This window comes from Staurois parvus, unplaced genomic scaffold (assembly GCF_062004578.1).
Source record: "Staurois parvus isolate SC_StPar_1 unplaced genomic scaffold, SC_StPar_1.0 ptg000348l, whole genome shotgun sequence".
NCBI lineage: Eukaryota > Metazoa > Chordata > Amphibia > Anura > Ranidae > Staurois > Staurois parvus.
The window spans coordinates 436765-450760 of NW_028318144.1; the positions used below are offsets into that span (position 1 = coordinate 436765).

General features: G+C 44.4%; 1 protein-coding gene across 1 annotated transcript; it reads left to right on the forward strand.

The window, feature by feature from the left end:
* The first annotated feature begins 1978 nt into the window (after positions 1-1978).
* On the forward strand, positions 1979-13738 carry LOC149456777 (odorant receptor 131-2-like). The gene is made up of 2 exons (XM_089684503.1): positions 1979-2105; positions 12785-13738. Exon 2 carries the CDS (start codon positions 12833-12835, stop codon positions 13736-13738), a length of 906 nt encoding a protein of 301 aa, XP_089540629.1. The 5' UTR covers positions 1979-2105; positions 12785-12832.
* Positions 13739-13996: the final 258 nt, after the last annotated feature.

Below are 13996 nucleotides of genomic sequence, written 5' to 3' on the forward strand. Positions count from 1 at the left end.
TGAATATTAGTGCTTTAGTGTTAATAGTTCCTTACTAATCAATGGAACACTACAACTAATACATATTAAATTAACAAACTCATATTCATATATAAAAAAACCAAACTGAATCCATAATATATATTAGTGATAAATTATATAATCCGTGAAAAATAATATTTATATCTACAATAAATTCCTACTTCCCATTCAATATTTAAAGTGAAAATTAATAATCAATAATTTAAAGTGAACAAGTGTATATGACAAACAAAACCTTTCTATGTGCATATACAAAAAAAATATATATAAATATTATATATATATATATATATATATATATAAAAAGTCCATGCAGGTGTAACTTGTGACAAAACGGTGATCTTCACTTCTAGTGCTCAAACAAATCCTCAAATGGCAGCAGTGCCTGCTCACCTCCCCGCACTGACCCTCAAGGGGCCAAAAGGCTACTGATCTCCTCTATGGCCAATCTTTATTTCCAGGTAGCTCAGTAGGGGATCATAGGGTTTCCACTCCTCCTCCACTCATATGTCATATAGGACACAAACAGAGCTTCCCATAGTGTAATATTGTTTAATACAAAACCACTTCTAATACATACTGGTTGCACTCACATTTATTTCCTGGTTACAAAAGCCTTCCACCTCATCCCATAGGTGTATCTCATGAACACAGGGGAAACCAATATGGCCGTTACGTTCGGACATGCGTCCCCACGTGACCGGAAGTGACGTAATTCCAAACCGGATATGGCGTACCGACGCGTTGCGTCACGTGCGTCGTGACTTCATCAGGGTTCCATTTTTCACTTTAAATATTGAATGGGAAGTAGGAATTTATTGTAGATATAAATATTATTTTTCACGGATTATATAATTTATCACTGATATATATTATGGATTCAGTTTGGTTTTTTTATATATGAATATGAGTTTGTTAATTTAATATGTATTAGTTGTAGTGTTCCATTGATTAGTAAGGAACTATTAACACTAAAGCACTAATATTCACTGATGGCACCTTAATATATATATATTGATTTATTTAGCGCTTCACTAATTTTAAGGTATATAGTTCTGTATTTATCTGCCTCTGCCCACATTCCGGCTCCTCTGGGAAATGTAGTCTTTTCGTTTGCTGTCCCACAGCAAAGTCCTGCAGTTAGCCTACAAAGTCCATAAAGCTTTTCAGCAGAGTCTGTGCCACTGATTTGCAGGACACTGCCGCCTTTTGTCTCTTTAACATCCTGCAGCCTGAATTATAGCAGAGTGTTACACGACTCTTAACAGGTTAGTGCTGGACATATGGCTGAGCCTTTCATGTTTTATTGGAAACAGGAACACAGAGACAGCAAATTATATCATAACCTTGTTTTGTTGTACACATACACTGATCAGCCATAACATTATGACCACGCACCAAAAAAGATCACCCACCTAATATTAAGGAGGTCTCCGTTTTGCTGCCAAAACAACCCTGACCCACTGAGGCATGACCTGTCGTCTAGCCATTACAATCTGCCCCTTTTCAAAGTTGCTCAAATCCTGTTTTTTCTGCTTTCAACACATCAACTTCAGGGTCATTAACTTACTGCCTAATATATTCCATCCACTTTCAGGTGTCACTATAATGAGATAATCAATGTTGTTCACTTTACCTGTCAGTGGATATAAGGTCATGGCTGATCGGTTTGTAAATTAGCTGTGTGGACAGAGATAACGATAAACATATTTTCACTTTAAATGCGTTCCACCTAATGAGCCATGAAGAAGACATCTGTCTGAAGGGACCTCTGTTCTGGGAGAAGGAGAGTAACACATGGGACACTGATGAACTCTCATAAACTGGAACAAATGATGCCATACAAGTCAATTTATCTAATGATTGGCTTATTACGGAAAAAAAACTGAGTATGGTGCAGGTAATAAATAGAAGAAAAATCCTGGGATCTTACAGTAGATGAATCTACAGGTACTAAGACCTCTGTGCACAATACTGATTATTGAGCATCACCGAGGTAAGGACTTCACCACAACGATACAATGATGAAGAACCCTTCTAATACATAAGAAGTGCAGTAGAAGAGTGGAGAAAGTATTACTAACGTAAGTATATGTAGGAGAGGGGTGTGGAGGGTATGATGGGGGCAGTTTATACAGGAGAGGAGTGTGGAGGGTATGATGGGGGTAGTATGTACAGGAGAGGAGTTTGGAGGGTATGATGGGGGCAGTTTGTACAGGAGAGAAGTGTGGAGGGTATGATGGGGGTAGTATGTACAGGAGAGGAGTGTGGAGGGTATGATGGGGCAGTATGTACAGGAGAGGAGTGTGGAGGGTATGATGGGGGCAGTATGTACAGGAGAGGAGTGTGGAGGGTATGATGGGGGCAGTATGTACAGGAGAGAAGTGTGGAGGGTATGATGGGGGTAGTATGTACAGGAGAGGAGTGTGGAGGGTATGATGGGGCAGTATGTACAGGAGAGGAGTGTGGAGGGTATGATGGGGGCAGTATGTACAGGAGAGGAGTGTGGAGGGTATGATGGGGCAGTATGTACAGGAGAGAAGTGTGGAGGGTATGATGGGGGTAGTATGTACAGGAGAGGAGTGTGGAGGGTATGATGGGGGCAGTATGTACAGGAGAGGAGTGTGGAGGGTATGATGGGGGCAGTATGTACAGGAGAGGAGTGTGGAGGGTATGATGGGGGCAGTATGTACAGGAGAGGAGAGTGGATGGTATGATGGGGGCAGTATGTACAGGAGAGGAGTGTGGAGGGTATGATGGGGGCAGTATGTACAGGAGAGGAGTGTGGAGGGTATGATGGGGGCAGTATGTACAGGAGAGGAGTGTGGAGGGTATGATGGGGGCAGTATGTACAGGAGAGGACTGTGGAGGGTATGATGGGGGCAGTATGTACAGGAGAGAAGTGGGGAGGATATGATGGGAGAAGTATGTACAGGAGAGGACTGTGGAAGGTTTGGTAAAGGGCAGTATGTAGAGGACAGAAGTTTGGAGGATATGATGGGGGGCAGTATGTACAGGAGAGGAGTGTGGAGGGTATGATGGGGGCAGTATGTACAGGAGAGGGGTGTGGAGGGTATGATGGTGTGCAGTATGTACAGGAGAGGAGTGTGGAGGGTATGATGGGGGCAGTATGTACAGGAGAGGAGTGTGTGGAGGGTATGATGGGCAGTATGTACAGGAGAGAAGTGTGGAGGGTATGATGGGGGCAGTATGTACAGAAGAGGGGTGTGGAGGGTATGATGGTGTGCAGTATGTACAGGAGAGGAGTGTGGATGGTATGATGGGGGCAGTATGTACAGGAGAGGAGTGTGTGGAGGGTATGATGGTGTGCAGTATGTACAGGAGAGGAGTGTGTGGAGGGTATGATGGGCAGTATGTACAGGAGAGAAGTGTGGAGGGTATGATGGGGGCAGTATGTACAGGAGAGGGGTGTGGAGGGTATGATGGGGGCAGTTTATACAGGAGAGAAGTGTGGAGGGTATGATGGGGGTAGTATGTACAGGAGAGGAGTGTGGAGGGTATGATGGGGCAGTATGTACAGGAGAGGAGTGTGGAGGGTATGATGGGGGCAGTATGTACAGGACAGGAGTGTGGAGGGTATGATGGGGGCAGTATATACAGGAGAGCAGTGTGGAGTGTATGACAGTGGGCAGTATGTACAGGAGAGGAGTGTGGAGGGTATGATGGGGGCAATATGTACAGGAGAGGAGTGTGGAGGGTATGATGGGGGCAGTATGTACAGGAGAGGAGTGTGGATGGTATGATGGGGCAGTATGTACAGGAGAGGACTGTGGAGGGTATGATGGGGGCAGTATGTACAGGAGAGGAGTGTGGAGGGTATGATGGGGGTTGTATGTACAGGAGAGAAGTGGGGAGGATATGATGGGGGAAGTATGTACAGGAGAGGACTGTGGAAGGTTTGGTAAAGGGCAGTATGTAGAGGACAGAAGTTTGGAGGATATGATGGGGGGCAGTATGTACAGGAGAGGAGTGTGGAGGGTATGATGGGGGCAGTATGTACAGGAGAGGGGTGTGGAGGGTATGATGGTGTGCAGTATGTACAGGAGAGGAGTGTGGAGGGTATGATGGGGGCAGTATGTACAGGAGAGGAGTGTGTGGAGGGTATGATGGGCAGTATGTACAGGAGAGAAGTGTGGAGGGTATGATGGGGGCAGTATGTACAGGAGAGGGGTGTGGAGGGTATGATGGGGGCAGTATGTACAGGAGAGGAGTGTGTGGAGGGTATGATGGTGTGCAGTATGTACAGGAGAGGAGTGTGGAGGGTATGATGGTGGGCAGTATGTACAGGAGAGGAGTGTGTGGAGGGTATGATGGGCAGTATGTACAGGAGAGAAGTGTGGAGGGTATGATGGGGGCAGTTTATACAGGAGAGAAGTGTGGAGGGTATGATGGGGGTAGTATGTACAGGAGAGGAGTGTGGAGGGTATGATGGGGCAGTATGTACAGGAGAGGAGTTTGGAGGGTATGATGGGGGCAGTATGTACAGGAGAGGAGTGTGGAGGGTATGATGGGGGTTGTATGTACAGGAGAGGTGTGTGGAGGGTATCATGGGGACAGTATGTATAGGAGAAAAGTGCGGAAGGTATGATGATGGGCAGTATGTACAGGAGAGATGTGTGGAGGGTATGATGGTGGGCAGTATGTACAGGAGAGGAGTTTGGAGGGTATGATGGGGGCAGTATGTACAGGAGAGAGGTGTGGAGGGTATGATGGGGGCAGTTTATACAGGAGAGAAGTGTGGAGGGTATGATGGGGGTAGTATGTACAGGAGAGGAGTGTGGAGGGTATGATGGGGCAGTATGTACAGGAGAGGAGTTTGGAGGGTATGATGGGGGCAGTATGTACAGGAGAGGAGTGTGGAGGGTATGATGGGGGTTGTATGTACAGGAGAGGTGTGTGGAGGGTATCATGGGGACAGTATGTATAGGAGAAAAGTGAGGAAGGTATGATGATGGGCAGTATGTACAGGAGAGATGTGTGGAGGGTATGATGGTGGGCAGTATGTACAGGATAGGAGTGTGGAGGGTATGATGATGGGCAGTATGTACAGGAGAGGAGTGTGGAGGGTATGATGGGTGCGGTATGTACAGAAGAGGGGTGTGGAGGGTATGATGGGGGCAGTATGTACAGGAGAGAAGTGTGGAGGGTATGGTGGTGGGCAATATGTACAGGAGAGGAGTGTGGAGGGTATTATGGTGGGCAATATGTACAGGAGAGGAGTGTGGAGGGTATGATGGGGGCAGTATGTACAGGAGAGAAGTGTGGAGGGTATCATGGGGGCAGTATATACAGGAGAGGAGTGTGGAGGGTATGATGGGGGCAGTATGTACAGGAGAGGAGTGTGGAGGGTATGATGGTGGGCAGTATGTACAGGAGAGGAGAGTGGAGGGTATGATGGGGGGCAGTATGTACAGGAGTGTGGAGGGTATGATGGGGGAAGTATGTACAGGAGAGAAGTGGAGAGGATATGATGGGGGCAGTATGTACAGGAGAGGAGTGTGGAGGGTATGATGGGGGAAGTATGTACAGGAGAGGAGTGTGGAGGGTATGATGGGGGCAGTATGTACAGGAGAGGAGTGTGGAGGGTATGATGGTGGGCAGTATGTACAGGAGAGGAGTGTGGAGGGTATGATGGGGGGCAGTATGTACAGGAGTGTGGAGGGTATGATGGGGGAAGTATGTACAGGAGAGAAGTGGAGAGGATATGATGGGGGCAGTATGTACAGGAGAGGAGTGTGGAGGGTATGATGGGGGAAGTATGTACAAGAGAGAAGTGTGGAGGATATGATGGGGGCAGTATGTACAGGAGAGGCGTGTGGAGGATATCATGGGGACAGTATGTATAGGAGAGAAGTGTAGAGGGTATGATGATGGGCAGTAAGTACAGGAGAGATGTGTGGAGGGTATGATGGTGGGCAGTATGTACAGGAGAGGAGTGTGGAGGGTATGATGGGGGAAGTATGTACAGGATAGGAGTGGAGGGTATTATGGGGGCAGTATGTACAGGAGAGAAGTGCGGAGGGTATGATGGGGGCAGTATGTACAGGAGAGGAGTGTGTGGAGGGTATGATGGTGGGCAATATGTACAGGAGAGGAGTGTGGAGGTTATGATGGGTGCGGTATGTACAGGAGAGGGGTGTGGAGGCAGTATGTACAGGAGAGGAGTGTGGAGGGTATGATGGGGGCAGTATGTACAGGAGAGGAGTGTGGACGGTATCATGGGGGCAGTATGTACAGGAGAGAAATGTGGAGGGTATGATGGGGCAGTATGTACAGGAGAGGAGTGTGGAGGGTATGATGGGGGAAGTATGTACAGGAGAGAAGTGTGGAGGGTATGATGGTGGGCAGTATGTACAGGAGAGAAGTGTGGATGGTATGATGGTGGGCAGTATGTACAGGAGAGAAGTGTGGATAGTATGATGGTGGGCAGTATGTACAGGAGAGGAGTGTGGAGGGTATGACAGGGGGCAATATGTACAGGAGAGAAGTGTGCATAGCATGATGGTGGGCAGTATGTACAGAAGAGAAGTTTGGAGGGTATGATGGGGGCAGTATGGGCAGTATGTACAGGAGACAAGCGTGGAGGGTATGATGGGGCAGTATGTACAGGAAAGAAATGTGGATGGTATGATGGGGCAGTATATACAGGAGAGGAGTATGGAAGGTTTGATAAAGGGCAGCATGTAGAGTACAGAAGTTTGGAGGGTATGATGGGGGCAGTATGTACAGGAGAGGAGTGTGGAGGGTATGATGGTGGGCAGCACATGTCCAGGCCCATCTGAAGTTTGCCACTGAACATCTGAATGATGCAGAGGAGGACTGGTTTAAATGGTATGATGGGGGCGGTATGTACATGAGAGGAGTGTGGAGGGTAAGATAGGGAGCAGTATGTACAGAAGAGGAGGTTGGAGGGTATGATGGGGGCATTATGTACAGGAGAGGAGTGCAGAGGGTATGATGATGGGCAGTATGTACAGGAAAGGAGTGTGGAGGGAATGATGGGGGCAGTATGTAGAGGAGAGGAGTGTGGAGGGTATGATGAGGGCAGTGTGTACAGGAGAGGAGTGTGGAGGGTATGATGGGGCAGTATGTAGAGGAGAGAAGTGTGGAGGGTATGATGGGGGCAGTATGTATAGTAGAGAGGTTTAGATGGTATGATGGGGGCAGTATGTACAGGAGAGGAGTGTGGAGGGTATGATGGGGGCAGTATGTACAGGAGAAGAGTGTGGATGGTATGTTGGTGGACAGTATGTACAGGAGAGAAGTGTGGAGGGTATGATGGGGGCAGTATGTATAGTAGAGAGGTTTAGATGGTATGATGGGGGCAGTATGTACAGGAGAGGAGTGTGGAGGGTATGAAGGGGGCAGTATGTACAGGAGAAGAGTGTGGATGGTATGTTGGTGGACAGTATGTACAGGAGAGGAGTGTGGAGGGTATGATGAGGGCGGTATGTACAGGAGAGGAGTGTGGAGGGTAAGATAGGGAGCAGTATGTACAGAAGAGGAGGTTGGAGGGTATGATGGGGGCATTATGTACAGGAGAGGAGTGCAGAGGGTATGATGATGGGCAGTATGTACAGGAGAGGAGTGTGGAGGGAATGATGGGGGCAGTATGTAGAGGAGAGGAGTGTGGAGGGTATGATGGGGGCAGCATGTACAGGAGAGGAGTGTGGAGGGTATGATGGGGCAGTATGTAGAGGAGAGAAGTGTGGGGGGTATGACGTGGACAGTATGTCCAGGAGAGGAATGTTTTATTGGATAAGCATGTACAACATAACAAGATGTTTGTTTTCAGTTTACGTTTTAAAATATCTGTCAGTGTGCTGTGCTCATAGATAATTTATGCACATACAGTATGTACACCAACCCTCCCACACACCCCCATACACATACAATGAAGGAAATAAGTATTTTATCCCCTGATGATTTTTTAATGTTTGTCCACTCACAAAGAAATGATCGGTCTAAAAATTGAATGTTTGGTGTATTGTAACACAGAGAGACAGAATAGCAACAAAAAATTCAAAAGGACTGCATATCTAAAAATGTATCCACTGATTTGCATGTTCATGACGGAAGTACGTATTTGATCCCCTATCATTCAGCAGGATTTCTGGGTACGAGATGTCTTTCTAACAGGTAACAAGCTGAGATTAGAAGCAGTCTCTTAAAGGGAGTGCTGCTAATCTCATTTTGTAACCTGTGTAAAAGACACTTGTCCACAGGAGCAATCAAACAATCAGATTCCAAACTCTCCACTATGACAAAGACCAAAGAGCTGTCCAAGGATGTCAGGGACAAGATTGTAGACCTACACAAGCATGGACTGGGCTACCAAACTATCGCCAAGCAGCTTGGTGAGAAGGTGACAACAGTTGATGCAATCATTCGCAAATGGAAGAAACACAAAACAACTGTCAGTCTCCCTAGATCTGGTGCACCATGCAAGATTTCACCTCGCGGAGTCTCAATGATCATGAAAACAATGAGGAATCATCCCAGAACTACATGTGAGGATCTTGTCAATGATCTCCAGGCAGCTGGGACCACAGTCACCAAGAAAACAATTGGTAACACACTACGCCGACAAGGACTGAAATCCTGCAGTGCCCACAAGGTCCCTCTGCTCAAGAAAGCACATGTCCAGGCCCATCTGAAGTTTGCCACTGAACATCTGAATGATGCAGAGGAGGACTGGTTCAAAGTGTTGTGGTCAGATGAGACCAAAATCCAGCTATTTGGCATCAACTCAACTCGCCGTGTTTGGAGGAGGAGGAATGCTGCCTATGACCCCAAGAACACCATCCCAACTGTCAAACATGGTGGTGGAAACATTCTGCTTCGGGGGTGTTTTCCTGCTAAGGGGACAGGACAACTGCACCGCATCAAAGGGACGATGGACGGGGCAATGTACCATCAAATCCTGGGTGAGAAACTTCTTCCAACAGCCAGGGCATTGAAAATGGGTCGTGGATGGGTGTTCCAGCATAACAATGACCCAAAACACACGGCCAAGGCAACAAAGGACTGGCTCAAGAAGAAGCACATTAAGATCCTGGAGTGGCCTAGCCAGTCTCCAGACCTTCATCCAATTGAAAATCTGTGGAGGGAGCTGAAAGTTCGAGTTGCCAAATGTCAACCACCAAACCTTAATGACTTGGAGAGGATCTGCCAAGAGGAGTGGGCCAAAATCCCTCCGGAGATGTGTGCAAACCTGGGGGCCAACTCCAGGAAATGTCTGACCTCTGTGATTGCCAACAAGGGATTTGCCACCAAGTACTAAGTCATGTTTTGTGAAGGGGATCAAATACTTATTTCCCTCATGAACATGCAAATCAGTCATCATTTGTTAGACATGCATTTCTTTTGAATTTTTTGTTGCTATTCTGTCTCTCAGTGTTACAATACACCGAACATTCGATTTTTAGACTGATCGTTTCTTTGTGAGTGGGAAAACATTCAACATCAGCAGGGGATCAAATACTTATTTCCTTCACTGTATATGATGGTGCTGTGCTGCACTTGTGACAGCATGTTAAAAAACAAAATTGGGAAAAATACTATTTTTAAAAATGTCTTCTTTTTCCAAAAAATTGTGACAAAAAAACTACTTCAAAAAACTTGCCATGCCTCTTACTAAATATCTTGGACTGTCTACTTTCCAAAAAGGGTCATATGGTGGCTATTTGCACTGTCCTGGCATTTTGTGCCTCAACAAATTAGATAGGAAGTCAGTACAGCAAGACTGATCAGTTTTCCATATCCCATAGTTTGTGGACTTCATAACTTTCCTACAGACTAAATAGCATACAATGATTTGGGTTACAGTGCCTTGAAAAAAGTATTCATACCCCTTGAAATTTTCCACATTTTGTCATGTTACATGTTACAACCAAAAGCGTAAATGTATTTTATTGGGATTTTCTGTGATAGAATAGACCAACACAAGGTGGCACATAATTGTGAGGTGAAAAGAAAATGATAAATGGTTTTAAAAAGTTTTACATATAAAAAGGTGGAAAGTGTTGCGTGCATTTGTATTCAGCCCCCTTTACTCTGATGCCCCTAACTAAAATCTAGTGGAACCAAATGCCTTTAGAAGTCACCTAATTCATAAACAGAGTTCACCTGTGTGTAATTTATTCTCAGTATAAATACAGCTGTTCTGTGAAGCCCTCAGAGGTTTGTTAAAGAACAAACAACATCATGGAGGCCAAGGAACACACCAGACAGTTCAGGGATAAAGTTTTAGTCTACTTTTTTTTTTAGCCTACGTGTTGGTAGACCTAAAAAAAGCAACTGGCAAATACATTCAGGTAGATTGTATACAAACTTATATATTTATATTGCTGCTTTATATAAAGTTACAAATATATAACATACACACAAAAAAAGATAAGTGAAAAATGCAATTCAAAGTCCCAATGGTATCCGAAATCAACGTGTACCACCATCATAGGTTTGGGGGACTCTTACCAGAACATGTGGATTCTTTTGTTAAAGAAAGAATCAGTAGAGTGATTTAATAAATTATCCACAGCTGACTCATTATCTCTTTCACGTTGCCATATAAAAACCGTCAAGACTTTATTGGCAAACTTGGTATCACTTCCACATCCCTCCATATACTCAAGGTGACATCATATTCAGTGATATGGAATTCTCAATAAATTAAAACCATGTACAAGTATATATATATATATATATATATATATATATATATATTGCCAAAAGTATTGGTCGGCTGGCCTTTCCACGCACATGAACTTTAATGGCATCCCAGTCTTAGTCCGTAGGGTTCAATATTGAGTTGGCCCCGTCCTTTTCAGCTATAACAGCTTCAACTCTTCTGGGAAGGCCATCCACAAGGTTTAGGAGGGTGTCTATGGGAAGGATTGACCATTCTTCCAGAAACGCATTTGTGAGGTCAGGCATTGATGTTGGGGGAGGAGGCCTGGCTTGCGGTCTCAGTACCATTCTCCTGGCAACCGCCAAAACTCAGACATGTCCATCAAATTGCCAGACTGAGAAGTGTGATTGGTCACTCCAGAGAACACTTCTCCACTGCTCTGTCCAGTGGCGGCGTGCTTTACACCACTGCATCCAACGCTTTGCATTGCACTTGGTGATGTAAGGCTTGGATGCAGCTGCTCGGCCATGGAAACCCATTCAATGAAGCTCTCTATGCACTGTTTTGCTAATCTGAAGGCCACACGCAATTTGGAGGTCTTTAGCTATTGACTCTGCAGACAGTTGGTGACTTCTGCGCACTGTGTACTTCAGCATGCGCTGACCCCGCTCTGTCATTTTACATGGCCTACCACTTGGTGGCTGAGTTGCTGTTGTTCCCAGTTGCTTCTACTTTGTTATAATCCCACTAACAGTTGAGCGTGGAATATTTAGCAGCCAGGAAATGTCACGGATGGACTTCTTGCACAGGTGACAACCTATCACGGGACCATGCTTAGCGTCACTGAGCTCCTGAGGCTGACCCATTCTTTCACAAATGTTTTAGAAGCAGTCTGTATGCCTAGGTGCTTGACTTTATATACCTGTGGCCATGGAGCTGATTGAAACACCTGAATCCAATGATTTGGAGGGCGGGGCCAATACTTTTGGCAATATAGTATATATATATATATATATATATATATACATATACACACTATATTGCCAAAAGTATAAAATATGTATATATATATATATACTATATTGCCAAAAGTATAAAATATGTATATATATATATACAGTATATATATATATATATATATATATACATATACCAGTCCCGAGAGGCAAGTTAGATCTCTTCCATGTATCACACTGCATGGTAACGTCACGAGCGTAAGTGTCATCGTGGGCACTTGATGTCCTAACTCTATAATTTCAGAGTCTCCAAGCAGTGGATAAATTGAGGGTAGGTATACCTGGGTAGTATACCTAGAGGGGGCCCACCCCTCCAGAAAAGCAGGGTAACACACACTGGAAGTCCAACAAAAGCACAATGGCAGCTGAAAGCATCAATGTGTTGCCCCCACCAAACAACCTATACAAAAAGGGTAATCACCCCAATCTGTACCTAGCCTTTGCAGTAAGGTGCACATGGAAGGGCTTTGCACATTCCAACAAACAAAAAAATTCAAAGCACACTTAGCAGCTAGCCTGCAACAAAAAACAAATTGGCCCTATCAAACAATGCAAATTTTAAACAGAGGGTTTAGTTGCAAATACATTTTCATATACATGTAAAGCCATACTGCCTCGCCAAGGTGCTAGGAACAGTTGACTATAATTTTATAGGCCCTCGGGGGGAAAATTAGTCCACCTGCCCCAGATACAGTATATCTTGGCCTTTTGCTATCTTAACCTCTGGGCAGCTGAAATCGTCTTACAGATGGTCATGCCTGCATAGCCTCTCCCCATAGACCTCTGTGGGCCCATCAACTGAGCATCTCCTCTATTCAATGATGAGTCCATATAAGTCTATGAGGAGGGACTATGAAGGTAAAAAGATTTCAGCTGCCAGGATGTGAAGAATGAAGAGTCAATGGCACTGAAATTAGGGCAAGTTCATATCTGGGGCAAGTAGGCTAATTTTAGCAGGGTGCCTAAACACGGAGGTAAACTGTGCAGTTACTTTATTCTTCATATATTATGCTTTATGTGGTTACAGTACCAACCAGCCAACTATACCAACTGACCACTAATATGCATTTTATTATTTTATTCATTTTCTTCACAGCTGAAGAACTTTACCAAAAAAGATAGAAATCTCGGCATTGTCTAAGCCATGTCTAATTTGACATATACACAGAACAAATTACCGCTTTCAGTAAAGCTGACACTAGTTGTACCATCTGTTGTCTTCTTGGGTGTCTTCCTCTACTTCATCACAGTCATGATCCGAGTCTACTGCAACGCTCCTCATGTACGTGAGACCTCTCGTTATATTCTGTTCTTTCACATGCTCATGTATGATACCGTGTACCTCCTGACTGGATTCACGTTGTTGATGGGCTATCAGCTTTCTTTGCCCATGCTTATCTCTATCTGCTACATCTTAGTGACCATTGTAGAAACTACCTTCCTAATAACTCCATACATCTTGGCAACAATGGCCCTGGAACGTTATATATCAGTGTGTTTTCCATTAAGATATGTGGAATTATGTACCACACAAAGGTCTAAGGTAACATTAGCAGTGTTATGGATAGTTTTGCTGGGCCTTAAAGTTGTAGATTTCATCTTATTAGTTAAATCTGTGAATAGAGAATTTTTTAGTTGGTATGTGGTATGTAACAAGTATGTACTAATTGTGGGCCCAGTTCAAGGCTTAGTGGGAATGAGTAAAACCGTGCTCAGTTTAGCATTGGTAGGACTTGTCGTAATATATACATATATCAGCATTTTAAAGGTGGCATTAAAGATTGGATCTGGGAAGTCTTCTGCCCTAAAGGCATCTAAAACGGTTCTGCTTCACGCTTTTCAGCTACTTCTTTACATCATATCTTTGACTTCTTCAATAGTTGAAGGTCAATTTGATGAATTTAAATTCATCATACAGTATATAGGTTTCTTGGTGTTTATGTGCTTTCCAAGGTTTCTTGGGCCCTTAATTTATGGGTTAAGAGATGAAACTTTTCGCAAATGTATACAGAAGACTTTAGGGATTGGCCTCTATAATAGGAAATTGTGAGCAGATACATGAGGCTGGCCTTAAAAAAGTAGATTCTTAATTAACTGAGCTGAAAAATCTATAAAAAAAACCATCAACAAGAACCAAATCTTCTACCAAATTTAACTATTCTCTATCATTGCAGATCATGACTGCCTTAAAATAGATCTCCAGCTGATTTCAGTTTTAACCAAAATTGGTAACATAAGAATCTTTTTGAAGACCCAAGAACAAAAATATTGTATATTGTGACTTACCAGTCCTTAGATGTGGATAAAT